The 27,195-nt window shown below is 53.6% G+C and overlaps 2 protein-coding genes across 19 annotated transcripts in view; one reads left to right on the top strand and one right to left on the bottom strand.

Annotated features, from left to right (window-relative positions):
• Positions 1 to 27,195, top strand: part of RALGPS1 (Ral GEF with PH domain and SH3 binding motif 1) — a 299,000-nt gene that overhangs the window by 154,021 nt on the left and 117,784 nt on the right. The gene's annotated exons all lie outside the window — the stretch shown is intronic.
• The window catches only part of ANGPTL2 (angiopoietin like 2), a 35,925-nt gene continuing 14,147 nt past the window's right edge, over positions 5,418 to 27,195 (bottom strand). The window contains exons 3-5 of the mRNA XM_086325120.1: positions 11,500 to 11,693; positions 9,595 to 9,865; positions 5,418 to 7,121 (exon numbers count right to left, since the gene is read on the bottom strand). Coding sequence (XP_086181246.1) covers positions 6,922 to 7,121; positions 9,595 to 9,865; positions 11,500 to 11,693 — 665 coding nt within the window. The 3' untranslated portion in view covers positions 5,418 to 6,921. The remainder of the gene's footprint in view (positions 7,122 to 9,594; positions 9,866 to 11,499; positions 11,694 to 27,195) is intronic.

Genomic DNA, 27,195 nt, shown 5'->3' with positions numbered 1-27,195 from the left:
GGAGAAATGGGAGTACCAGAGTGCCCCAGAGATAGTAGATACCAAGACATGTGTTCACAAGTGGCAGAATCCCAGACTGGGGCTGATTCCGGCCTCACTGTGAGATCTGAGAGACTAGCCAAGCAAGCCCGGGTCCTGAAGCTGCGGAGATGGGAGACAAGCCAGCACAGTGGGGACCCAGTTACCAGATGGTGCAGACCAAGGCTTGGATGAGATGGAATTGGTGCACGAGGTGATGGCCGGACCAGCCACAAGCAGGACACTCCCCGTGCCAAAGGGTGAGGCTTAGTCCATAGATTGTCTGACAAGAGAAAAGGAAAAAGGCAGGGCCAGCCCCGTGAGTCCTGGCAAAGGACTGGAAGCCCCAGGAAGCTGAGCAATGTCCTCCATCACTGCCCTTACTCTTCTCTGCCGTCAGCATGGGGCTAAATTGGGCAAACAGCCCTAGCCTGACTTCCTGACGCCTGGGGCCCTACCGTCCATCCGGCTGCTTCTGCACAGGCAGGCTGGCCAGCCATCTCACACATCTGCTTCTATGGGCAGCGGACTTCATGCCTCATGATCCTCAGACATACAGGGACGCAATGATGGAGTGAGGGAGGAGCCTTAGTGGTTTCATTTCATCTTTGGGGACCGAGATCTAATCCTCCCAGAAGCAGGAGCTCAAAAATCAGACAAGCTCAAGCTCAAACCCTGAGTGTCCCAGGCTACATGTTCTCAGGCCAGTCACCTAGGGCCCATGAGCCTCAAGTTCTGTTATGTCGAAGGGAGGCTAATTGTAGAACCCACCTCACAGGGTGGTTGTGAAGGTTTAGAGAGATGCACATGGTGCCTGGCGCATGGAAAGCACCCGCCCACAGGTGGTGGGTGGCATGAGTGTTATCTAGAGGAAATAATACCTGGAAGAGCCCAGCAGCAGGGGACTCGTGGCCTCCTGTATCCATGGAGGCTGTTGAGAAACTCTGCGTATCCAGGAAGGGCAGGAAGAGCCCCATCTGGGCACAGCTGTGTGTCATGCTTAGTGACACAGCTGAGCCTGGGAGGGCAAGCGTCCGCAGGGGAGGAGCTGGTAGGACACGATGTAACGAGTAATGGACAGAATCCATCTAGCTGGCAAAGTGCGGTCTCCAACCACAGCTGGAGTATCGCCTGGACACCCTCTCGGGTACAGCGCCAGCTTTGACCTCTCCTCCCATGGGACCGTGGGAACTTCCCCTACTCCTTCCACTGCCTTGAGCACCAGCAGCCGTGTGCCTTCCACGCAGCTCTGCTTTGGAGCCCAGTCCATAGAAGTGAGGTGGACGACCAGCTGGAACGGACCAGTCAGGTCCCCTGGCTGGGAGCTAGTCGGGGAGGAGAGGGCTTTCAGGTCTTTGCTGGCACTCAGTTGGGGAGGACACATGAGCTCAGAAATTCCGTGCTGGGAAAAGCAGATCCTCTCAATGAGAAACAGAGACCCTGCAGGCAAGGGGAAGGGGAAGGAAAGGGAGAGAGGCCGAGAGGCGGCCGCCTGGCCTCTTAGAAGGCCTTCCAGGCAGTTTCTGGTTCCTGGCCTTCGTGAGGCCCAGCTGCGTCCCTGCTCATGGACTCCGGGAGATACCTCGTGTCCTTATGTAACCAGCTTATTAAAGGAGCTGGACTCAATCAGGTGTAAGAAGAAACCGACTTTATTTTTCCCCAGTGTCCTTTCCAGCCTGCTCTGTGGATTAGCTCTTTTCCCAGTCAACCCAGGGAACGCAGCAGGCCCCGAAGTCTCTCTGCTGTTAACAGTCACGTCCCTGCAGACCGTTCAGGGTAGAGCTCAGAAGCCTGGGCTCCCACAGCCTGGCCAGGCAGGAGGCCTGGAGTGGGGAGGCACACGCTCAGTCCACCAGAGCCCACCTCCCTCCGGGCCACTGAGCTTTGTGGCCCTCGGGGTGGGAACAGACGTGACAGACGAGGGGGAGGCAAGGGCCCATCTGATGTGGCCCCTGAGGTTGGAACCAGAGCTGGCGCCCTGTGCGCGTGCCCATTGCCAGCACGCACGCTCTGTCTTTTCTTCACTTTGCTTTCCTTTCTCCCTCTTTGCTGCTGCTTCTTCAGAATTTCCATCCTGGGCACCTCTGACTCAGCTCCCTTTGTGGGAGTAGTGCCCTTCCTTGGCCCCTGGGCCTCCAGCACTGCCCCCTCCCCTCCATGCAGGCAGCCCCCTGGTTCCTAGGACCCATGTCCGGGCCTCCCTACCCCCCACTGTGGTCCTGCCCTTGGCTCGCAGTGCAGTACCGCTTCTCATTGCTTCCCGCCCCGGCCTGCAGACTTGAGACATGAGTCAGATGGTAGCGCTGACGCTCACCCACGCCAGGCTCCTGGAATGGTCCCTGGAAGCTCCTCTCACTAGACTTGAGTAGGGTGGGTGGGGAGCACCCACCCTCCCTGTGGTGGTGGGGAGCATAGCATGGGGACAACTCATCCTCTCCCCCTCGCCCACCCCGACTCCTTGGGATGCACTTTCTGAGCCTCCCACATAGCCCACAGATGGGCAGTCAGCTGATGCTGCAGAACCATTGTGGAGCCACCCCCTCACAGGGATGGTCCTGCACCTTGCTCCAGAATGTTGGAATCTTTGGCAGCTATTATTTTGTCCTTAGCCTTTCGAGCCTCAGGTAAAACTGAGGCAGAAAAAGTGGCTGTTTAACATTTTGTTACACTTAAAAAATGTTCCCTTTTCTGTTTAAGCCAGCTCTCTAGCTTTCCCTTACTGCAACTGAGAGTCTTTCCCAGACCATATACAACGGATGAGGTGCTCCTGGGAGATCAGGGGACCCTTGAGTCCCCACAAAGCACCTGTGGATTATGAGTGTCGTGGATTCCTGCCCCATGTTTGCAGCAGTTCAAAGGTTTCTGTTTTCAGTCTTGGCTCAGATCTGCTTGGTTCGGGGGAGGGGTGCCATTCAGCGTCACTCTCTGTCTTCCCGCCATGTTCCCCGCAGGAGTCCAGGAGGCGGGTGCCCTCCATCCACCAGCGTTTCACTGACTTCCTCCTGGGTCTGTCTGTGGATCCGCTTACCATGGAGCCCTTAGTAGCAGGAGGAGCCCTGTGACTGTCCCCTTAGAAGTCCCTGGGTGGGATGGGGGAGGAAGAGGGGTGTGGATGTGGGTTTGGTTGGGCCGAGTGCTGATGGGCTGCAAGCTGGCCGGGGAGCAACTCCCGGGGCACCAGGAGCTGTGCTCTGAGCACCGCCCTTTCCTCTCCCTGTTCTCTTCTTTGATGCTGTTGGTTTGGTAAACTGCTCCCCTTCCACCGTTTTACCCCAGGGAGAGTGGATTTCGTAGTCTCTGGTGCGCTTATTCCTTCCTCTCCTTCCATGTAGCTGGGGTATGATTTGACCAAGACTCAGTTTTAGGTATCAGGGTGAGTGGGGCTTGGTGAGATGGTCGGATGGCATCACCGATTCAACGGACAGGAACTTGGGTGAACTCTGAAAGATGGTGAGGGTCAGGGAGGCCTGGCATTCTGCAGTCCATGGGGTTGCAGAGAGTGGGACATGACTTAGCGACTGAATGACAACAACAGCTTTGGGTATTGGGGTGAGTGGGGCTTGGAGAACGGTGGTGTCATGCCCTGCTTTTGTTTGATTCCCAACCAGTTGAGAAAAAAAGTTGCTACTCTTCATCCCCCTTTCCCGAGCTTGCAGCTCCGGGGTTTGTACAGATGACCAATGACAGGTTAGGTTAGGCTCTGTCTTCCTCTATCTTCCATCCCTGCATGCCACACACTCCACTCCAGGTATCCAAGGGTGGGGTGGGCATGGTCTGGGTCAAAGTTGAGGAGCCTTGGAAGTGTCCAGATTCCACTGTGACCCCCACCACTGACTGGGGGTTTGGGAGAAGGGAGTTGAGAACTCTTTCCTTAGAGCCTGACTCCAAGAACCTTCTGGAATAATCCTGCAGGTGCATTTTTACCAGGACTTTGGCTGCAAGCCCCACTTTCTCCCCTACTGTGGAGTGAGAACAATAGTCCCTCCTTCACAGGCTGCTGTGAGGTCGCATACATGGACACAAGTCCAGTTCCCAGCACTCAGTAAGCTTCAGTGAGCATCAGTCTCTCCACACAACAGCTCTGCCAGAAAAGGCTGTCGTATGGCACCATTGCTTGGTTATCACGAAGAGAGATTGGTGAGTCCAAAGGTTTCAGTGCATTTCAAATGTTGATATATACATTGCCAGACTGCTCTTCAAAAGTATTGAATCCGTTTATACTTCCATGCAGAGTACACGGAGTACGTGTTTCCTCTCTATTCCCTTGTCAACGTGGAGACTGGCCTTTTGTCGTCTTTGCCAGTCCGCCAGGCGCGTGTGATGGTCTCTGCTTGATTCAATGCAGCGCTCTGGTGATTACTGAGGTTGGCCTCTTTTCTTGTCTGCTGGCCACTTGTGAGTCTTCCACTGCGTTTGTGTGCTTCACCGAGTTTTCTGTAACAGTGTTTATATCTTTCTTCATAATTCGAAAGAGTTCTTGGCACAGCATGAATGTCAATCCTAAATTTTTCTCTCATTTAGTATTTGCTTTTCAATCTTGGTCATGTTTTATTTTGCTTTGTTTGTCAGAGGGCAAAAAATATGGTATTTTCTTTAATCCTATCCCTTGTCTTTTCCTTTATGGTTTGGGGTTTCCCGTCATGCCCAGAAACGCCTTCCCTGTCCACCGAAGATGGTTCTGGCAGCTTGTGTGGGAGTCATTTTGGAACGAGGAAGGCGAAGGCACAGGGCTTCTGGTCTGGTGGGGAGCCTCAGTCAAGGGGAGAGGGGAGGAAGGCCTATACCAAGGCAGAGAAGAGGCCTTGCGCGGAGGGATGGTGGACCACGGCCAGGGAGAGGGAGGAGTCCTTGCTTCTGGCCCGAGCAGTTGAGTAGGCATGCCTGCTCAGTTGTGTCTGACTCTTTGCAATCCCATGGACTGTAGCCCCCCCAGGCTCCTCCGTCCATGGAATTCTCCAGACAAGAATACTGGAGTATTCCAGATCCCTATTCCAGGGGATCTTCCCAACCCAGGGATCGAACCCAGGTCTCCCACCTTGCAGGCACATTCTTTACCATCTGAGCCACTAGAGAAGCCCAGAGCAGTTAAATAGATGGTGCTATTTGATGAAATGGGACCAGATCTGGGGAAGGGTGTTTTAGGGGTTGACTGCACTGCCTGTATCCATCAGAGACATCCAGAATACAACTGGACTTAAGGAGGCGGGACTCCAGAGAGCCTTCGTGGCCTGAGGTTCTGTCATGGGACTCCTGAGGGCACGGGTGGCACCCAGGGATAGGGAGAGTGGAGTGTCATTTAATAGATTTCAGTGGACGAATCTCTTCCTGGTGTTACTCAAAGAGGCTGTGGTGTCGGAGGCCCCAGGAAGGCTTTCTAAAACAATAACACACAATATAGATACATCCAAATAGCACAAATGGCTTTTATTGCAGATGTGTTATTACAAGGATAATCTGAGAATATATTAAAAAAAAAAACCCTCCCTTTTATATACACAAAACGTGCTACATGGTACACTTGTGAGACTGCTGAGGTAATAGGCACACAGCCGGACGCAAACAGTACCAAACGTTCCACCGTCTCACCCGCCCGCCCTGACCCATGCGCCCTCCAGGAGGGTCTCACCTTCTTGTTCGTCCCTCACTCCCTGCTTGGCAAGAGTCCCAGCAGTACCGAGCCTGATGCTTCAGGGCCAGCAACGTGCTGACCGAAGGCTCCGTGGCCCCTGGTTATTCAGTAACTCATGGCAAGTGGCCAGTTCTCGTTTTTGAGGCGCCTGGTCTCTGGGGAAGTGTAGTCTGGAGACGAGATGTGGACGCCAGTCGGCCTGAGAGCTCGGCACCTTTGGTCTGTAGCCGTTTGGGGCCCCCAGCAATTGGATGATGCTTTCTCTTCAGTTGAGCATCTTCTGGCAAGGTAGGCTGTTACTTCTGCGGAGGTTAAAATGACAGGTAGGCTAATTGTGACTGGAAGGTACGAGACTGAAATTAACCATTGTCCGTGTGGTCGAGAGCGAGCTTTGGGGCCTGACTTTCCCTTTCCTGACCACGTGGAGTCCAGACTGTTTCCTACTGAGAGGCTAGGGAATCTTGCCCGGGAAGAAAGCACAGGGGGACAGAAAAGGTGAGGAGTAAGTCGGCGAGGAGAGGAGAACAGGAAAGGTGCCTGGAACTCGAGCGGCTGGGACTGGAGCGCAAAAGGCACTTAGTGAACGGGGTGGAGTGAACACGCGGGCGGGTGGGCGGCTGGCTGGCTGGGGAGGTGGCGAACTGTCCTGAGAACAAGGAGAAGGCTAGAAATAGAGAGGGGAGGGTATTCTGAAACTGGGTTAGGTGCCAAGGAGGATCTTAAGCAAGCAGGTTGGGAAGCCCGGTGTGAGAGGGTAGCACTGTGGCCGGCCCTCGGAGCGGCCAGGCACGGGCACACCAAGCCCTGCTGTTGAAACTGGAGCGACACGGTCCGCGACGCGCCCTCAGACTCAAGTAACACAACACGAACGAAGTGCTCTTCTCCTAAGAGCAGAGCTGTCTTGAGCAGCCCTCAGCGTCTGAGAGTTGAATATACACGTGTTTCAGTATATACGGCAAACCTATATATATGTATCTAGATATATGGCACGGGTATATATCTAAACGCATATATACGCGGCATACACACAGGTGCACGAGGTTGGCTCACACACGTGTATATTACGAAGGTACTTTGCAGGTGTGTTTTTATTGTAGGGACTTAATTTACTTAAGGAAAGACTTGTGTGCAGTCCTGTCCTGTCTGGAAACACGAAGGGCTGTCCGAGGTGGAGAGGAGTAGTAGGGACAGAGATCGGTCGCATTTATCTGCTGCGGTGACTCGGGGAATCAGAGTCCAGCGTCCCGGTCCTCACGGCCCTGAGGGGGGCCGGCCTAGTGGAAGGTGTTGGGGTTGGGCCGGATCATCATCACCACCTTCTTGAGCGAGTAGGAGCCTCCACGGAACTCAGCCCAGTAGACCCCGTCCTGGTAGCGGCTCCGGTAGTGGCCCCCGCGGTACCAGACCCCGTTGAGGTTGGAGTGGGCGCAGGCGTTATACCACCAGCCGCCCTTCTGGTAGTGGGCACAGTTGCCTGCAGGAGAGAAAGAGCGAGAAGATCAGGGAGGAGGTTTGACCTGTGTCCGCTGTTTGCTCTTGGGGGGCTTCCGAGGGACCCCTGCCCATTGGGGGGCATTTGGAACAAGGATGCCAGAGAGGGCACGGGGCCTCAGACCTGCTCAGACCTTCCCTCTGACTGGGGCTCTGTGATCTTGGGTGAGCAACCTAACCTTGGTGAACCCTCGAACACTCCTTGTAAAACAAGGATGAGGCGATGCCCCCGCACAAGGTAGGTAGGACCCACCTGGGAGCTGAAGGAGGCCGAGTACTAGCCCAGGGCTAGCTGTGGAGCAAGCACCGGGGAGGGCTCCACACCCCGGGTTTGTGCAGGAAACGGAAATCACCCAAAGTGGGCCGGTTGAGAGCCAAAGATTTTTTCTTAGGAATTCCTTTTTCGTTGAAACTATTAGATCAAGAGTCTTTCAAGAGTGACAAAGGAAGTGTTTAAGATGAAATGTTCCATTATTCCTCCCTAGCCTGTCATCCAGCCAAATTTTTTTTTTTTTCTCACAAAAGCAAGATATTTTCATAAAGTTTCTGGCACCCTCATATCATGCTGGATTGTGCTGCCAAGGACAAGCAGTTCGGAACACCAGTAAAAGTGAGGGCAGGGCACAAGTGGGCATGCAGGGGCATTGCCCTTCCCAGGAGTGGAGATGGCACTGTCAGGCCCGGGAGGCACCCCACTCAGGGAACGGGCTGCCTTATCAGGTTTGTGGGTTTGGTGACCCAGCGGGGCTGGCGGCTCCGCTCCAGAAGCTGCCGTGGGGTGAGGTGAGGAGGGAGCAGGCTGGCTGAGGCAGAACGCGGAGAGGAGTCCCAGCGCCAGGCGCCCAGAGCCCCGGTAGCCCAGGTCTTCCCAGAGTTCTCCTCTGGCTCCTTTGGGCTACGACTCGAGGTCACAGACTCCAAGTGGTTGTGTCGGATTCAGAGGGCAGGGCCCTGGGCATGCCACAGCCCAGCCTTCCCTCAGCCAGCGGACGCCCCTCCTAAGCTTGCCCCACACGCCTCCAGGGACAGGGAGCTCACTGCCTCGCGTCCAGTGACGCTGTTGCCGGACGGGCCTGACGGTTGGGGTCGCAGAGCAGCCTTCTGCTGCTCCCGATAATGGCTGTAAGCCAGCCTTCTGTCCCCAGTGTCCGACCAGCTCAGAGGGTTATATCTTCCTGAAGCCTGGGCAGCCCCGGTCTCAGCAGACACACCGCCTCCTGGGGGCCCCTGCGACAGGGTCAGCTCGGCTCCAGGGAGTAGGTGGAGGTGTGGGCGTGTTCCCGTCTGCCGCCTGGGGACCTGGGGTGGGGACCCTCCTGGGGCGGGGGAGGCAGCTGGGCTTTTCTGAAGAGCAGGGAGTTCCTGGGGCTCAGTCGCTCAGTTGTGAACAACTCTTTGCGACCCCCTGGATTATAGCCCACCAGGATCCTCTGTCCGTGGGATTTTCCCAGGCAAGAATACTGGAGTGGGTTGCCATTTCCTCCTCCAGGGGATCTTTCCAACCCAGGGGTCGAACCCGCGTCTCTTGAGTCTCCTGCATTGGCAGGCAGATTCTTTACCACTAGCGTCCTCAAAGCGGGGAGTAGCCTGTAGCCTGGGACTAAGGGGCCAGGTTCGCCCACGAGAATAGATAGCCTCGGCCTGAAGGGGGGCTCAGCCCCTTGCAGAGGAGCCATGAATTCTGCCACCTGACAAGGGCGCAGGGCCCCTCGTCCCCAGGAGCTGAGGTGGAGCCTTGAGATGCACGCGGGGATTTGATGTCTAGCCCCGGGGCCGGGCTGTGTGTGCTTCTCACAGTTTTCTGTTTTCTCTCTTGCTTTTTATTTACTAAAGATCTGGCCCTGAGGCCTGCACTCTTGGGCAGGTGGATTCGTCCCTCCTGCCCGGTTTCCTCTCAGTAGCTCCCCACAACGCTGCACTAACAGAGCGCCTGAGAGACTGTCCCCACTCAGAGCCCAAGTCTCCCAAGTCCCAGGCAGAGCACTGAAGGCACATTCTCACCTTCTCACCCCTTTCTCACCCCCTGCCCGGTAGGTATGTCCTCATTTCCAGATGTGGAAACAGGCCCAGAGGAATGGGGAGGCACGCCCGAAGGCTCAGGCGTGTAGGAGGCAGGGCAGCCTTGTCCGCAGGCTGTGTGGCCCCGACTCCGGTGCTTAGGCAGGGAGTGACGCGGTGCACAGCCCAGCGCAATGTCCAGCTTGGCCCAGAGTGGCCCTCCAGTGTGTCATTCGGGGACCTCTGGACCTTCCCCTTTCCGTAAAGGCCATGCTGACCCAGCATTGCGAAGGGGATCTGTGGGCAGAGGGCGGAGGAGTAGACCTTCCGGGGATAGGAACAGAGTTGGGCAGCTGGGCCCTGGGGTGGTCTTGTTCTCAGGCCCGGGAGTCAGAGGCTGGGCTTTGATTGATCCCTTTCCCTGGCCCTTCACCTGCCAGTGACCCCACTGCTCCTACCTGTGTAGACATCGTGGTCTCTGTCCAGGGTGGTGAACTGCTTGCCGTTGTGCCAGGTGAAGGAGTCGCCAGCGTTGCCATGGTAGCGCCCCAGCCGCAGCTTGTAATACTCGCTCTCAGGCTCCAGGCGGAAGCTGGCATACTCTGCGAAGACCTTGCGGCCAGACCAGTCCTCCATGGTCACCAGCAGCTTGTAGTTGCCTTGGTTCGTCAGCCAGTAAATGTTCTCCAGACCCAGCCAGTACTCGCCGTCAATGTTCCCAAACCCTTGCTGGGGAAAATGCGGGAAAGCATTAGTGAGGAATACGCAGTGTGCTCAGCCAGCTGGGCCCAGCTGTCGGCTGCTCAGTGCCGGATACGGGGTCTTGGAAGCAGGCAGAGCAGAAGGCAGGCCTGCGTATAATCCCTTGCTTTCCCCACCTGGCTGTCACTTGATGAGTCTGCATGTTCCCAGCCTCAGTCAGGCGTCACTCAAGACCACTGAGAGAGCGCCTGTCTCGTGCTAGGCAGTGTGTGAACGTGGGTTCCTCTTCATTACCCATCCTGCAGGGTTGCTATAGGGACACACGTAACCTGGTAAATTGAGAGCCTCGCACACAGTAGGCTTGCAACATGAGTTCCTTGGGCAATTCCCTTACTTTCTCTGAGTTTCCGTTCCTTTCTCTGGGGAGGGGCTGTGTGTAAGGGTCTCTTGTAAACTAAGGCACAGGTGTGAGCTCTGACAAAGGCATGATCCCTCCTAGATCTAGAATCCAGTGGATATATTACCGTTTTTCCATATAGTTTTAAGAGTCATCGGCCAAGTGGTGGCTGCTTGAAGTCTTGGAAATAGCTGAATTCGTTAATGATAATAATAGCTAGTGTTCAGTGAGCACTTAATGATGTGCTAGCACTCTTATCAGAACGTTTCATAGGTTATTTTCTTAATCCTCACGGCAGCTCTGTGAGCGGGGTACTCTCAGTGTCCTCCCTAGAGTGGGTGGATTGAGGCCCAGAGACGCCAGAGTCACAGAGCACATGAGCCAGGATTTGAGCCAAGAGCCCAGATGTAACCCCTGTGCCAACTGCTCTGAGGAAGGGAACGTGGAAAGGAGGTGGAAGGAGTTAGGGAAGTGAGTCTTCAAGAACCTCTCAGCTAGGAGGCAGTGGAGAAAGAGGGGGAAGCAAAGGGCACAGGCTAGTCAGGAGGCGGGTTGGAGGACAAGCAGGGCAGGAGTGGGGCCCGCGGAGCCTAGTGTGGGTGCCGTGGTCCTGGTGCTGGTCTGCGTGCGGGCATCGAGGCTGTGCCTCGGCTGTGTTTCACTGCTCTGCCTGCTCCTGTCTGAGCAGACGTTCATCCCTAAACTGGGTCCAGGCCAGCCTCTCCCCACCGGGGCTGACCTGAGAGTAAGGAGGTGATGAACAGAAGCACCTGCCTGTGGTGCTTCTTTGTTCGGCCTCTTTGTTCAGAGGAGGAAGCCAGGAGTGGGCGGAGCCCTCAGCCTCTCCTCCAAAAGGAGGAGCGCTCAGCTCCCTGGCAATTGGGAGCCCCGAGGCTAAACCCTGGGGTTACAACCCAGTATCTCCGCAGTTCCCTCCACCCAGGGCCCTGGAGCCTCAGGCCCTGCCCTTTCTGGGCTTTGAGGGCAGGTCTTCCCCTGGGAGCCCCAGCCGGGACCACAGTGCTCCCCACATCAGGATTGGGTTCCAAGTTCCCTCCCCGTCCGTGGAGCTTTCGTGGTCGGGACCCCTCTCTCTGTACCCCGCTGCAGTTGTTGGTGGGGCAGGGGAGGAGCAGCCGGTCCTCCCCACCTGGCGGCTCTGTCAGGTTCCTCCTTCCTCGGGGCCACACAGGCCTCATGGGCAGCACCTGGCTCCCTCCGAGGGCCCTGGCGCTCTGTGTGTGTGTGGGGAGGGTGTCCTCACCTTATACGTCTCCCAGTTCCGGAAGAAGTTGACTGAGCCGTCCAGGCGCCTCTGGATGACCGTCCAGCCCCCGGGGTCATGTCTCTGATCGCACCACACCTGCATGAGGCGGTTGGTGTTCTCTGGCTTCACCAGGTAGATGGAGCTGGTGTCATGGCCGTCTTCCAGGGCCTGCAGGCAGTCTCTCCATGGGCCTGGGGACACAGGTGTGCATGCATCATGGACTGCCCTGTCACCTGGCCCCCGAGTCGCGTCCTCCCCTCCCCCCCACCGCCGGCTGCACCCGGAGCAGCACAGCCTTGGGCCGGGCTCTGACTGGAAGCCACAGGCCTGCAGGGCCTGCTTTGGGTTTGTGAGTTTGAGAAGTAATGTGATGTAAAGACAAGAACGCAGGACTTGGGGGTCCGGACACTTGGGTTCTGGGCACACTTTCACCCCTGACTGCCACACGGTGTGGTTGGCCGAGCCTCCTTACTTGCCAAGCCCTCTGTTTTGCCCTTCTGTAGAGGCAGCTTATGTTTACCTCATGGAACTGTATGGATGGCTGGGATATTTGTGTGCAATTCCGGGAGTGATTTTTCTAAGTTGTTTTATTGGCAAAAGGATATGTGAGCCTGCTGAGGGGCAGCAGCGTCTGTCAGCACCTTGTGGGGCTCCGCCTGGCCAGTGAGCCTGGCTTGCTGCCCTTCCTGGCCTGGCTGACTCCACACCAGCCTTCCCAGGGACGGTGCTTGGGGACAGTTGCTGCAGTTTTTAGTAAGTGAGCTTCTGTTGGGTCACAGGGGCCCCATTGGTGCCCAGAACCTGTAGCCAGAAATTTTGGGACATTTCTGGGATTCAGACAGTGGCCTCCAGATATTTTGAGGGGACTTAAGTTTTTGTTCATTGCTCAGTTGTGTCTGACTCTTTGCGACCCCATGGACTGTAGCCCCTCAGGCTCCTCTCTCCATAGAATTTCCCAGGCAAGAATACTGGGGTGGGTTGTCATTCTTTCTCCAGGAGATCTTCCCAACCCAGGGATTGAACCCAGGTCTCCTGCATTGAAGGCAGATTCTTTACCATCTGAGCCACCAGGGAAACATTGGAAGGACTGATGCTGAAGCTCCAACGCTTTGGCCACCTGATGAGAAGAGCCAACTCTTTGCAAAAGACCCTGATTCTGAGAAAGATTGGGCTTCCCTGATAGCGCAGTTGGTAAAGAATCTGCCTGCAATGTAGGAGACCCCAGTTCGATTCCTGGATCGGGAACATCCCCTGGAGAAGGGATAGGCTACCCACTCCAGTATTCTTGGGCTTCCCTGTGGCTCAGCTGGTAAAGAATCCGCCTGCAATACAGGAGACCTGGGTTCGATCCCTGGGTTGGGAAGATCTCCTGGAGAAGGGAAGGGCTACCTACTCCAGTATTCTGGCTTGGAAAAGTCCAAGAACTGTATAGTCCATGGGGTTGCAAAGAGTCAGACACGACTGAGTGACTTTCACATTCACATTCTTTCTGGGGAAGATTGAGGGCAGGAGGAGAAGGGGGTAGCAGAGGATGAAATGGTTGGATAGTATCACCAACTCAATGGACCAAACTCTGGGAGACGGTGAAGGACAGGGGAAGCCTGCCGTGCTGCAGTCCATGGGGTCACTAAGAGTCCGACACGACTCAGCAACTGAGCAACAACAAAAACATTTCTGTTTAGCTCTGTCAGTATATTCTAGAGCAAGCTCACCAAGGGCCAAGGTACTCAGAGCTCACGTTTCAAGGTCCTTGAGCTTTAAGGATGGTGTCCAGCCCATCCCAATACGTGGCTTTTCTGAAACTGAGACCAGAAGGGTTCTGTGACCTGTGACTTCCCTGAGCTTGGGCAGCCGGGTCAGAGTAGGTGGGGTCACTGTGAGAGGTCTTTCACCCCTCCCCCACCCCCGGCCGTGGTTTCCCATGCTTGAACGTTAGTCCTGTCCGCAAGAGGGCACAAACCCGAGTCACTAGGAGCCAAGTAAACTGGATGCATCCTAACTGATCTGAGGAAACTTCAGATATTTTTCAGGACCTAGCCACTGAGCTGTGTATTTTTAAATAATATCACCACACACAGCTTCAACTTGTCTTCAGAGCAGTCCTAAACTGAAAGTGGTCCAGACCAAAAGTCCTAAGGAAACTCCGTCTCGTTCCGTTTGTGCGTTTGTTTGTTCGGCAACTGTTAATGTTGAGTCCTGGGCCCAGCAGGTCCTGTGCTGGGCGGTGGAAGCCTTCTCTCGACCTGCGTTCCCGTGGATCCAGTCCTTTCTGCGCGTGGGGGAGGGGGGTGGACAGGCACAGGCAGCAGGTGTAAGTAGCTTTTCCTCCTGGCAGTGATGGGGCTGGATTAGTCCTCTGTGATGGTTAAGCAGGGTGAGGTTGGGGGTGGTCTCTGTCGGACCCCTCAGGTGGGCCTTTCCTGCGTGAGCATCCCCACCTGGAACCTGATGGCAGGGCACGGGCTGCCTTTTTCACTCTCTGTGCTGAGAAGCAGCACCAAGAAGAAAGGTGGGCACTCACCACTGACTGCTGACCCCCTCCCTGCATCCTCCAGGGAGCGGCTGCTCACCCATTTACCCGCCGGCCAGCCCTCTTGGTTCCAAGCACCCGCCCTGTAGCAGATACAACACAAACAGCTACCTCCTTCTTTGCCTGTGCCTCTTCCATCCCGAGAAGGGGAGCCCACACCTCCAGAAAGAACATTCATGACGGAGAAAAAGAAAAAATGGGTTGTGTTCGGCCCCCAGCCCCGGAGACCCAGGCAGAGAATGGGAGTCTGTCCCCGGCAGCTGGAGCGGAGCGCGGAGCAGGGGTGGGAGGCCTCCCAGCTCAACACCGAGTCAGACGCGCAAGAGAGCCTGCTGGACGCGAAAGCAGGTGACAGAAGGTCCAGCAGCCTGCAGAACAGCACCCACGGAAGATGAGCAGCCGGGCCTCTTCCTCTCCCTGCAGAGCTGCAGCGGGTCCCATGGATCGTCAGGCTGAGAGGCCAGCTGGGAAGGCGGGGGTGCCACGCGGGGAGAGTCTTTGAGGCCCAGGGGGTGGGGGCAGTCAGCCTCATGGCTCCCACCTGCGCTACCTGTCTGGGTTCCAGGAGCGGTTCCAGCTTTGCCTTTGACATTTCTCCAAAAGGCCGTTTTTTTTTTTTAAGAAGCACATGTTTTTAAATGTTTTGGGGCCACCAGTCCTTTTAAACATTTGGAGGATTCTCCAGATCCTCTATCCAGAAAGACACACAATTCTGCTGATAATTAGAAGGTAAATGAACCTCCAAACCCCAGATTGTAAAACCTTAGAGCTAAGAGAGGCTTGACTGGAGTGAAAGTAATACTAAAATATTCCTACTAGCCACCACTGCTGGGTATTCACTGCGTGCCCCATCCATGCGTTCACACCTGAGATCTTCCTGACACACCTGCCAGGTGGGCTCCCCCTTCCACAGATGAAGACACTAGAGCATGGGACCTTGGGTGACACTCCCGAGGTCACGTGGCTGGTAGGGGGAAGGTGCGGTACCTGCACCCGGGTGGTATCCAGAGCCCACATCCGGAAGTCCTCTTCCTGCTCCTTGAGCAGATTGGAGTGCAGGGCAGGGGCCTGGCTGAGTTCTCTCTGTGTTCCTGCTGCTGGTGCTAAGTCGCTTCAGTCATGTCCTACACTTGTCTTAATCGTTGCCCCGCAGCCAGGCTAAGAAAATAAGAACTTACAGTTCTTCTTTGTCAAAGTGTTGTGCCTTTTAAAATCTTCCTTGATTTTTCTTCTGTGCTTACGTTTTGGTGTCCTTTGCCTGTTTTATTTTAACTGTTTCAGTGTTTCTTATGACATACCAGCCTTCCTTTTCTTTTTTAAAATGTTTTTTGTTGATTTATTTTTACCATTAAATTTGTGTTTATTTATTTGTTTATGGCCACACTGGGCCTCCCTTGCTGTACTCGGGCTCTTCTCTGGTTGTGGCGAGCAGGTGCTGCTCTCTAGTTGCGGTGCTCCGGCTTCTCACTGAGGCGGCTTCTCTTGATTCGGAGCACAGGCTGTAGGGTGCGAGGGCTTAATGGTTGTGGTGCATGGGCTTAGTTGCTCCATGGCATGTGGAATCTTCCCGGACAAGGGATTGAACCTGTGTCCCCTGCATTGGCAGGTGGATTCTTAACCACTGGACCACCTCCTCTTCTTTAAAAAAAGGCAAACCTAGCAATTCTTTCCTTTAAGTCTTGTAGGTATGGCATGCTTTCTAAAGTCATGGGGTAACTGTGAAATAGTGTAGACATGTTTAGTATTTTCTGCTGTTACTAAAATAGATCTCCATGTGTCCCCTGCGTGCTGCACTTCACATGACCCTGAGGACCTCCCATCCTGAGTGTGGACCTCCCATTCCAAACAGTGATTCCTCAGACACCCCTGCAGAGCTCTAGAAGAGCTCCTGCATTCAAGCACATTCCCTTTTCTTCTTAAAGGCGCCAGGGCAAGGGTCAGTAAATTAAATGGTGGACGAAAATTAGTCGGGAAAATACTTGGCATTAAAATGTTGGCAGCAATAAAATGATAAAGTAGCAGAAAACAGCAGCAGGGAGATTGTCAGGCAGCTGCATTAAAATGACAGAGTCAAGACACCCGCCTCTGATGAGAAACCTGTAACTGGTACGTGTGCGTGGTATCTGGAGGAGGACGTGGCTCCCACTCCAGTGTTCTTGCCGGGAGAACCCCAGGGACAGAGGAGCCTGGTGGGCTACAGTTCATGGGGTCGCAGAGTCGGACACGACTGAGCGACTGAGCACATGCGTGACATCGTGGTGAAGGACTCAGTGAGGTGTCGGACTTTGACTCAGAAATCTGTGTGCCTGTGGCGGGACCCCAAACTTGGAGTCAGGAGCCCTCGGCTCAAAGCTTGGTGGCCACATCTCCTCACTGTGTGACTTTAAGCAGGTCCTCACTGAGCCTCCGCCTCCTCTTCTATAATCAGAGAGAAAAGACCTTACTGTTCTGAGGGTCTCTGGAAGACAGTGCCCAGCACAAGGCCGACCAGGGCAGCTGCCAGAGACGGTTCGAGTTTCCTTTCCTTTGACAGTTGAAAGCTGGTAGTTTTAGAGCTGTCCACCACAAACAAGCAATTGGATTTGCTTTTTTGATTCCCAAGACTAAGCGTAAGCTTATTTACTGATAGACGTTTTCCATAAAGGCATATTGTAAAAGTCAGAATTTCAGTGGCAAGGGCCACAAAGAAGCATTGGGATGAAGAATGGAAACCTTTTTTTGTCAATGAAGCTGCATCTTTGGCGTGCGGCGGGCGGGGCTCTCCTTAGAGAGCGCAGAGTGCCCAGCGGTGTTTCACTTGGCACTCCTTCTGAAAGGGCAGCCCTGCCCGGAGTGCCAGGCCAACACTAACTCGGCGGCACCAAGGCTCTGAGTGCAGGGAGCGCCCCAGCCTCCTCTCTATAAAGACCATATTTACACTCTCGGCGGAGCTGCGACCAGAACATTCCACGTGAAGAGAAGTGCCGTGGCTGAGCAGAGTCTGTGTGGTTCCCTGGAGGAGCAGCACAGGGAGTGGAGGGCACACGGGCCCTGGAGTCAGGAGGGCCTCGGGGAGAAGGGATGTTGGCCATGGGAGCACAGAACATACAAGTCTTGGGCCCCCAAGTCCCAGGATCTGGCGAGCATTGGAGGTCTTCAGGTTTGGGGCCCTAAGTGCCTTCCCACTCCCTTCCTCCTTGTTGGGATTCCTCACCTCCCAGGAAGCCACCAGCCACATATCGCTGGCCCATCTGGGGCTCAGCACCCCCAACGGCGGGGCCTCTCTGTGAAGCTGGATTTTAGCCCGCAGTCAGCCGGGACCTCCAGGTGACTTTAGTCCCAGTGTCCTCCCTGTTGGTCTGAGGCAGCCCAGCTTCAGCCCGACTCGCCCACCCAGACCCCAGTGGAGAAGTGGGCTCACCACCTGCATCAGTTTTCAACACAGTCACCCCTCCACTAGGGAAACACGGCCTGTGAAGATCTGACCAGCCGACCAGCTGAGGCCACAGTCACCCCTCCACCAGGGGAACACGGCCCGTGAAGATCTGAGCAGGCTGACCGGCCGAGGCCAGGAGCTGAGACGTGGGTGGACCTCAGACCTCTGTGGCTCTTCTCTGTGGTGCCCTGAGGCTTGGGGAGAGGGCAGAGCCCTTCCCGGCCGTGAGCTGGCCTAGACCACGCTGCCGGCCCACAGCCTGCCAGGCGTCTTTACCCCATGTCTCCAGACTGGGCCACCTGAGCCCACGCAGAGGAGCCCGTGGCCTGAGGGGAAAGTTCTGGGGTGTCTTAGTCCATACGTGGGCCCTGGGGAGGGGCTTCTGTGGCGTCGCCAGGAAGCACTGCTCTTACGTGAGAACCATGTGCCGGTCCCCGTTATCCTCACAGACGGTCTGCCTCCAAGTCTTTTGGCCACTCTCTGAAAACAGTTTTCTAACAGGAGAAATGACTAGTTGTTGAAATTGGATCTGGAATATTCCACTCAAATCAATCGTCTGAGCGCCGGGGCACGTGGACTGCTTAGGTGTGAGTCCGGTGCCCGCACAGTGTCAGGACCTGTCTGCGTCCCAGGTGAGGCCGGAGAGCTGACACCTGGATGTGGAGAGGGGGTGCTGCCCAAGTCTCATGCATGCAGACAGCTGGGGAGACCATACTTTGGTTGTGAACATCTATATTCTCCATCAGTCACCACTTTTGGTGATCCAGAGCACAAAACAATGACCTAACACAGAACAGCTGGTACATTCCCAAAGCCATCTTGGCCAAGCTCCTGCAGCACCCGCCCCAGAGGTGACCCTCTGAGGATCGTTTCTGGTTCTTTTAGGGAAAGAGTCCAGATGCTTGTGCCTGCTGTTCAGGCCCTTTGAGTCCTCGGACACACAGCCCACTGCCTAGGGCTGACATGCTTTTCAGGAGCTTATGAAAAGCGTTTTAGGCCTAAAAAAATGTGTTAACTCTAAAATATGGGGGGAAAAAAAGGGCTAAGTCCAAATTTATAAGCATATAATTAAATTTCTACAAAGTGTAACATCTTGTCAAGTCCATTAAATTTAGTCTTCAAAAATGTTATTACTTTTGAAAACAATTTGTAGGTTAGCTTTTTCTCACTTCCCAAGAATTCCTCAACATGCCTGATGTTTGCCGAGGACTCAGAGCCAACTATAAATTAATTGTGCTGCTCTTGGCCAAATACTTTCAAATGCTAAATTATTAAAAAATTTCCTTTCAAAATTTTTACAGTAAAAGTTACACTGGATGTGCAAGGTGGGTATATTTCAGTGTACTTGGTACGTTCTGAGACCTCCCCTAACGAGAGTCCCTGGGGCCCAGGAAGAGCCTGAAGGGATTCCATTTCGCCTGTTTGACCTCAGGATAGACAGATAAGCAGCACTGCTTCCCAGAGAACACTTGGGAAAGCACAGCGTCCACTCCTGGGCGTCCACCAGTACCCTCGGGCAGGGGACAGATGGCGACTTCAAATCGATTCAAAAAGAAAAGAAGTCAGGTTAGGAGGGGCTGCGGGGGGTTCTCTGGGTTCAGAGCAGCTCCTTGAGGCTCCCCAGACTGGTGGGGTGAAGCTCTGGACCCTCTGGCTGCAGCGATGAGAGCCTTTTCAGGGCACCTTGTGGAGAAGCTCTGTAGACCCCTGCCTGTGACCCCGCAGGCCCTGGCTGGGCGCCCTGTTCCTATGGTTGGGCACCCTGCTGACCCTTCCCAAGAGAGGGAATCAGTTTACAGGCTTGTTCCTAGAGAACCTTGTTCGCTTTCATTGATCACCTTTCACTTTTCCCAATGCCACGCACCCCTCTTCATAAACTTTTCTGTGTGTAATTTCACTGGGGTTTGACCACAGGCACGCAATTCTAGTACTTCATCCTTTTTCCTCTTTCTGAGCACAGGACATCCGCTCAGCATCAAGCCTGATCTTCCTGGTTTCTTGACGATGGGGGCAGTGGTTCCGAGAGCTATCTGCCTGGTCCTCAGCCCTCCTCCAGGAAGCCTGCCCCCACCTCTGGAAGATCTACTCAGTCCTCGCGGTTCCCATAGAGCCTTAAACGTCTGTCTTTACTGGAATATAGTCAGAAGGATGACTGCCATGGATGTAGAGCCTTTCACTTGCTGGGTGCTTTACACACTCTTATTTTAGACTCACGAGGCCCGGTTTGGAGCAGTCCCACGACTGGGAAGTGGAGGATGTGGGGATTCCACATCTGCCTTCCATGCCCTGGTTCTTCCTACTGCCTTCTCAGGGCAGTGATCATGTGCTGACCCAGTTTAGCGCCTAGGTTCACCTCTCGCCTCCCTCACCTTTCCCTGCCTCCTGTCTTCTCACCATCGTGAGCTGTGTTCCCTTTGTCATCTTCATTCTGTTTTTTTTTCCAGCTTGAGAATCAGTAATAATAAATCCATCCAGTTACAGGGACCGCTCCACAGCAAAGGACAATTAGCATCCAGATCAAACCTTGAGAAATGAAACCTGTTTTCTGGGGAAGCCTAGACAGCCTAAAATAGGATGCCTGCACTTCATGCTCAGGATGGTGGTGGTATTCGGTTGCCAAGTCGTGTCTGACTCTTTGCGACTCCATGCACTGCAGCACACCAGGCTTCCCTATCCTTCACTATCTCCCAGAGTTTGCTCAGATTCACACCCATTGAATCAGTGATGCTATCTAACCATTTCCTTCTCTGTCCCCATCTTCTCCTTTTGCCTTCAATTTTTACCAGCATCAGGGTCTCATCCAGTGAGTGGGCTCTTGGCAGCAGGTGGCCAAAGCATTGGAGCTTCAGCTTCAGCATCAGTCCTTCCAATGAATATTCAGGGTTGATTTCCTTTAGGATGGACTGGTTCGATCTCCTTGCAGTCTAAGAGACTCTCAAGAGTTTTCTCCAGTACAATTCGAGATGCTCAGCTTTCTTTATGGCCCGTCTCTCACATATGAGAGTACATGACTAGGGCCAGGTGATTGGATTTTCTGTTCTTTTGGATGTTACTCTAGCGTGCCACCTAAGATTGCTTGATTTCAACATTTGGAAATTTTTTTTTTAAAAAAAGCTATTTTATCTGTCACTTAAACTATAACTTTCCTAGCAAAATTTCTCTCTGTGTGTACAGTAATTTTAACAAATTATTAGAAAAATCTATTCTGGGAACTTATTCATTTGAAAAAATGACATAAAAGCATTCCAGGCCTTGCAGCTTATTGGCTCATCTTGTGATGAAAGACCAGGATCCAATGTGTTCTTCCTCCAGAGTCATCTCAGGGGCATCTGAAGTGCTGCAGGGGAGGTGGGATAGTAGTCTCGTTGTCCCTGGGGCAGTCTCAACATCTGCCTTCCTTCCTCGATGCTGACCAAGACCACTGGGACTTTTATAACAGTGCTCGACCCACTGCATTCAACAAACCTAGCCAGCCTTGTCTTAGACACTGTAGTATGATGCTAACTTAATTCTGCCTCCTTTATAGTTTTTTTTCTGGGGGAGCATCCCAGGGTTACAATGCAGTCCACCGCATAAATCTACCAGAGCAATGCTTTCCTGTGACTGGTGAGCTGGCCAGAGAGCTCTGAGCTCCAGGATTTTCTAGATTACATTCATTCTGCCAAGTGCCAAACTGTTGGGATTTCCAGGCCGATGGATGCCAACTCACCACTTGTAACAATAACAAGTTGATGGTTTATCTCCCAGGGCTGTAAACCGCCTGAGGATTTAGCCGAATGTCCTCCCTGGAACATACCTGAGTAACAGAGGAGAGCTTGCCATGGTGCTGTGCTCCAAGGTACCCAGGAGGAGAGCACACATGCTCAATTGCTCAGTCGTGTCTGACTCTCTGTGACCCCGCGGACTGCAGTCCGCCAGGCTCGTCTCTCCATGGGATTTCCCAGGCAAGAATACTGGAGCAGGTTGTCAGTCCCTTCGCCAAGTGATCTTCCCAACCCAGGGATTGAACCCACGTCTCCTGCATTGGCAAGCAGATTCTTTACCATTGAGCCAGCTGGAAAACCCCAGGAGGAGAGCAGAGAAAGCAAAGCTGGGAGGAAGATGACCCCACTCGAACTCAAGTGGCATCTGTTTATGAAGAAGCTAGCAAAGAATGCTCTTTGAAATATCACTGGATGACGTCTTTACTAATAAATTTGGGAGTCTTATGTTGTTTAACAATAACATTCTAGAAACAAAACAGCACAGGCTCTGGAGGCGAGAGAGCCAAGTTGGGTTTTCCCGCAGCCTCTGTGCCTCTGAAGACCACGTGCCAGGCAGCCACACCCTCACCATCCTCACAGTGCCTCGCTCCAGCCCTCCACCAGGCCTCCGGCACATGTGGGACCAGCACCCCTCACCGGAGAGACCATTGCTTGACCTCCACAAGGAATGGAAGGCACGAGTGACCGATCTCGTTCTCTGTTTTAGACCACAACCAAACGTACACATTTCCTGCCTCGTAGGGGGAAATAAAATATAAAGGGAGGGGACTTGCCTGGCGGTTCAGTGGTTAAGAGTCCATGCCTCCAATGCAGGATGCCCAGGTTTGATCCCTGGTTAGGGAACAAAGATCCCACATGCTGCAGGGTGATGTTAAAATGGCCTTTCTCTCTCTGTCTCTCTCTTTGTCTCTCTCTCTCCATATATATAAGAAATCCATCTAGGAAAACAGTCTTGTTAGGGTTGTCTGTGGCTCCATGGCCAGGGAGTATCCATTGTGAGGGATGGGTGATTTCTATGTGTTCTCTGTGAAGCAGAGTGATTGCCACCTGTTGTGGCCCCAAGAACAAATCATAGCTACTGAATTTTATATATTTAGGGTTAACATAGTTAAAGAAGTCAGGACTTCAGACTAGGCATTAAAATGCTGAGTAGAAGTAACCCCGGAAAACTGGCCCAGACTTGGTATCGACAGCTCCAGCTGGGTCCACTGATGGCGAGTCAAGTGCATTTCGTGTTTTCTGTGGGAGAACTCAGTTGTTTTAGAAACTCTGTAGTATGAGGCTGGCTTAGGTCTACTTCCTTTATCCTATATTCACAGTGATGATGTCTCTGTTATCAGAACCATGAGAGTTCTAATAACAGACCTCACAAATCTAGCTGATCTTTTACGGGGAGCTGTCTGGAACCCGGTACATGAAGTTGTGATGGAGCGTCAGGTCCCAGGCAGCTGGCACTGGAGGTCAAGTCAAGCATCTACAGAATGATGTTCACACCAGTTCCCCCCAGGCTTTCCATGGCAATTTCCAGTATCCCAGAGTCATTAAGACAGACTTGGGTCTGAACTTTGGTTGAGCCAAGGCTGTGTAGTCTTCCCTAAGTTGCTTAACCTCTCTGAACCTTAATATCCTGGAAGTTACAAGTCCCGGGACCAGCGTTGGCTCTGTCACCGACAGACTCCGGAACAAGCAGGCTATGCCAGGGGACCCAAGAAGCTCCTAACAAGCTCCAAAATTTTATGATTTTAAGGTTCCTTCTCTATCCACTGAGAAAACAAACCAAGCTGATTATGTTTTTCTCTGGAGAGAAAACAGCTGGAAATGCCTACTCCTTTTGACTTTTAAAGATGCATTTTAGACATGGCTTCCCTGTGGCAGCTGGAAGCCACACTCTCTTTTCTTCTCGGTACCTAGGATGGCGCTGTGGCAGGAGGGCTGGCGTGTGTGTGGCGGTGCCCAGGCTGGGCTGAGGGGGTCATGTCCCAGGCCTCGCAGGACCACCTTGAGAGCAGGCCAGAGCCGAGGCTCCATGCTGTCCTTTCCTGGGACTTTTAGAGAGTGACCCCTGCAGCCTTCTTCCTCTTTAACAGATCTGACTGACATGTGTGCAGATCTGACTGACGTGCATGCACAGGGCATGCAGGTGAGGAAGAGGTCAGGGACTCGTGAGTGTGAGGAAGAGTGGCGGGGAGGGAGAGGAGGGAGGGCGGCAGCCACCCCAGGACTCCGCTGGCAGAGGGCCATAGGACTCCCCCCGCCCCCCGCCCACCACCGGGGGAAAGGGCCACAGGCAGGGCCACTTGGCCCAGGTCTCGTCACAAATGTCACCCTCATGGAAATGCCCTTAGGTCTGGCCAGACAGAGACAAGACAAAACCCAAGTGAGGCGCCAGGGAAGCCAGGAGCTTGCCTGGGCCTCATCACTCAGGCTCCCAGCGGCCTGGGTCTGGCCTGGAGCCAGCCTGTTACTGTCTGGCCGGGAACAAGCTGGTTAGTGCAGCGTCAGATAAGTGGCCACGGCAGCCTCAGCCCCCTGGAGAGGGGCGTGCTGCGGATGGAGCGACTGGGACAACGAGAAGAGGCGGTGGCTCGGAGGCTGTGGAATGAGAGATTTAGAAGCTGCCAGGGCGCGAGTGCCGAAGTGCTTAATTGCAGAGGTGTCTGTGGCTGTGTGATGTCTGTGGGCCTAAGGAACTGTCAGGCCAGAGCAAAGAGGGAAGTTTCCTCTACACCAGACCCTGCTCCAAGCTCTCAGCACGGGCGGCTCGGAGCTCTCTGCCGATTGGCTGGAGAGACCTTCTGCCTTTTCCTCCTGCCCGGTCCAACACCAGGAAAGGAGAGGGCCTGCAGCCTCTGCCCTCCCCTTTCAGCTTCTGCAGCCAGGTGTTTAGTCTGGGGAGGATGGGGGATGTGCCTCATGTGGAAAGCTCAGTGGTCAGATGAGTCACGAGAAAGCAGTTACCAACAATCAGTACCAACGTTTGGGAGAGCTTTGCTTTAAAAAAAAAAAAGTTAATTATAGTGCATTCCAATGATCTCCATGATAAAATCACTGCTGTTCCCTCCATGCTGATGGGCTTCCTTCAGTGGGAGGAAAAGGGGTTGGTCACACCCAGGAGCCTTGGAATGCACATAGTCTGGACTGAATCATGCATGTGAAGAAGCAGTGGAGCTGGGCCACTTGAGGGGCCTAGGATAGGGCCAGGCCCTTGGGTCTTTGCACAGACTTATCTCCACAGGGGACCCACTTGTAACTCAGTTGCCCAACTCCTGAGTCCACTTGGTAAACTCTTACAGATCCTTCAGGAGGCAACACCGCCATCCCCAGCTCTGTCCAACTTGTCCCTTCTACTCCACGCAGACTCAGTCATGCCCCACTGTAGACCTAGTGCTGTAGGCCCTCATCCGCCCCTCTGTGGTCACCCAGCACCCCGTAGGGCTACCATGGTGACTGCACAGTCCATGGTTTTCACTGCATTCCTGATTTCAGGTACTCTGCTATGTTGGTCCCAGAAGTTCTCACAACATTCTGGAAATGTTGGCTTTGCAGGTGCTCCCTCTCAGCGAAATCCCTTGTAAGATCTGAGGTGCTGATCTTGGAGTTGAGAACTGGTAGGCAGCAGACGTGAGGTCGCGAAGAGTTGGACACGACTGAGTGACTAAGCACAGCACACAGCACAGATGGGTTCCAGTGCATTCATGAATCTGCCACCTCCCTCCAGACTAAATTCCTGAAGGTTAGGACTGTCATTTTCACACAGTCCAGCACTGTGACTGGCAAAGAGGAGGGACTCAGCTGTTGTTGGCTGCCCCTACACGATATATATCATATGCCTGATTGCATTGAGTTTCCACAGCAACCCTGTGATGTTATGACTCTTGTCCCCATTTTACAGAGGAGAAAAATAAGGCTCAGCGGAGTTAAGTAACTTTCTCAAGAGCAAACAGTTAGCAAAAGGTAGACCCTGGATACAGAGTTAGGTCTTTGTTCCTCCACTGTGTATCTGCCAGCTTAGTTCAAGCTCAGAAATGTCTTGGGATGGTTGAGTCAGAAACCAGAGATGCTTAAGCTAGAGGAGGTCTGTTGCATGAACATTGAGGTCAGCTTGCCTCATGTCAGAATTACAGTGCTCAGCTGAGCCTTCATGTGGTGCCCATGGGCGTGTTCTGTCAGGTGTATTAGCATACTCTGCCCTCTCTGGTGGAACTTCCTGGTGGCTCAGTGGTAAAGGATTTGCCTGCAATGTGGGAGATGTGGGTTCAATCCCTGGGTCGGGAAGATCCCCTGGAAAAGGAAATGGCAACCCACTCCAGTATTCTTGCCTGGGAAATCCCATGGGCAGAGGAGCCTGGCAGGCTGCAATCTGTGGGGTCACAGGAAAGTCGGACTTAGCAACTGAACAACAACAAACAATAAATGAACCAGTCATCAGCTGTAGAATGCAGAGCTAAATATAGACTGTCTTTTATTAATAAATTTCAATCTCCTGTTTCAAGATAAAGAGACCAAGATCAGAGGAAACTCATAGTTGCCATGTAATGAAACTTACCATGGGCCCAGAACTCTGCTAACCACGTTTTGCAGTATTTCATTTAATCCTCAGGTAGGCACTATTTAAACCCATCGCCAATTAACAGATGGGGAAACTGAGGCTCTGGGGGGCAAAGTGACTTGCCTAATGTCCTAGAGCTGATCAGTGGTAAAACCAAAATTTGAACCCAGGTCAGTCTGCTCCAGAACACAAGTCCTCAACCTGCACACCCAGTAGAGGGCTTTGCTGTGAGTAAGATGCCTTGCTCCTACATCTCCCCGACACCGACTCCACCACCCTGGACCTGCAGACAATGCCGCCCTTGTCTTTCGCCTGGGCCACCCTCCTGCACTCAGGTTCAGTCCCTCTCTGGAATTAGCAAGAAGCTGCTCTTCCCAGTACTGGTGGTTATTTTCAGAAGTGTGAAATAAGTGTAAAACAGGATATTTTCAGTAAAAATATCTCCCTGCTTATATAACGAAGTGGTACAAATGTCACTGACTGAAGCAGATACGTGGTTACTTTCTGCAAAGACGGATGTAGTCCTCACCCACCAGCCCATTTGGAAGACTCACAGGTCTTGGATGAGTAACCCCGGGGGCTGGACTCGTGGTCCCCCCGCCCAGGGTGCAGATGCCCAGGGTCCTAGTGCACAAGAGGGGTCAGCCCCAGCTTTAAAGTGAAAAGCCTGAATTCAGACCCAGCGTGAGCAAGTCACCCATCCTCTCAGTTAACCTTCCATAAGGAGCCGCAGGGGTTAAAGAGGTAACATACACCGAAAGTGCCCAGCGTCAGTGTCTGGGTCAAGCTTCAGAACCTACCAACAGCCCCATTCCTCCCCCATCACGATATTCTGAGAATTACCATATTTTAAGATGAAACACATATTTAAGAGTATGTGGAATCATCACTGAAAATTCTAGACTGCAGCAGACTCTAGGAAATGTGTGGGCTTTAGAAAGTGCTTCTTCCTAGGGAGGGGAGTAGGCCTCTCCCTACCACGTGTTCATCCTACTTCTGCTGTGATAACACTTTCTCTTCCTCTGATCTGTTGTTTCTTCCATCAACATTCACTGAATGCCAGTTCTGTGCCAGGCACATTACGAACACTCATAGGAGCACTCATCCTATCTAGTAGCACAGAGCACCTCACGCACAGCCCAGAGAACTCAGGCCTGGGGTTTTTCCTAGCAGAAGCCAGAAAGTATCTGCTGTCTTCCGACACTTCCGTTTCCTGGTTCTACCTTGGGGCTTCCATCTGAGGACTGCAGCCACCCTCTCACCCTGCCGGCTCCAGCGGCTTGGCCCCAGGGACCGCTGGGGGATTACACAGCCTTTGGCCCGGCTTCAGCTTACCGCTATTCCTCCCCCGCTTGCGGTCACAGCCAAGTGAGGCCCGGTGCCCAGCTCCGAGGCCCAGATGTTGCGGGTCTCCGCAACGTCGGGAAGGACTTAC

This window comes from Bos grunniens, chromosome 11, assembly GCF_055505025.1.
Source record: "Bos grunniens cultivar Pamir isolate PY7600 chromosome 11, Bosgru_T2T1.0, whole genome shotgun sequence".
Lineage (NCBI taxonomy): Eukaryota > Metazoa > Chordata > Mammalia > Artiodactyla > Bovidae > Bos > Bos grunniens.
Note: the sequence above shows the minus strand (reverse complement) of the source record. Positions and strands in the feature narration are given on the sequence as shown.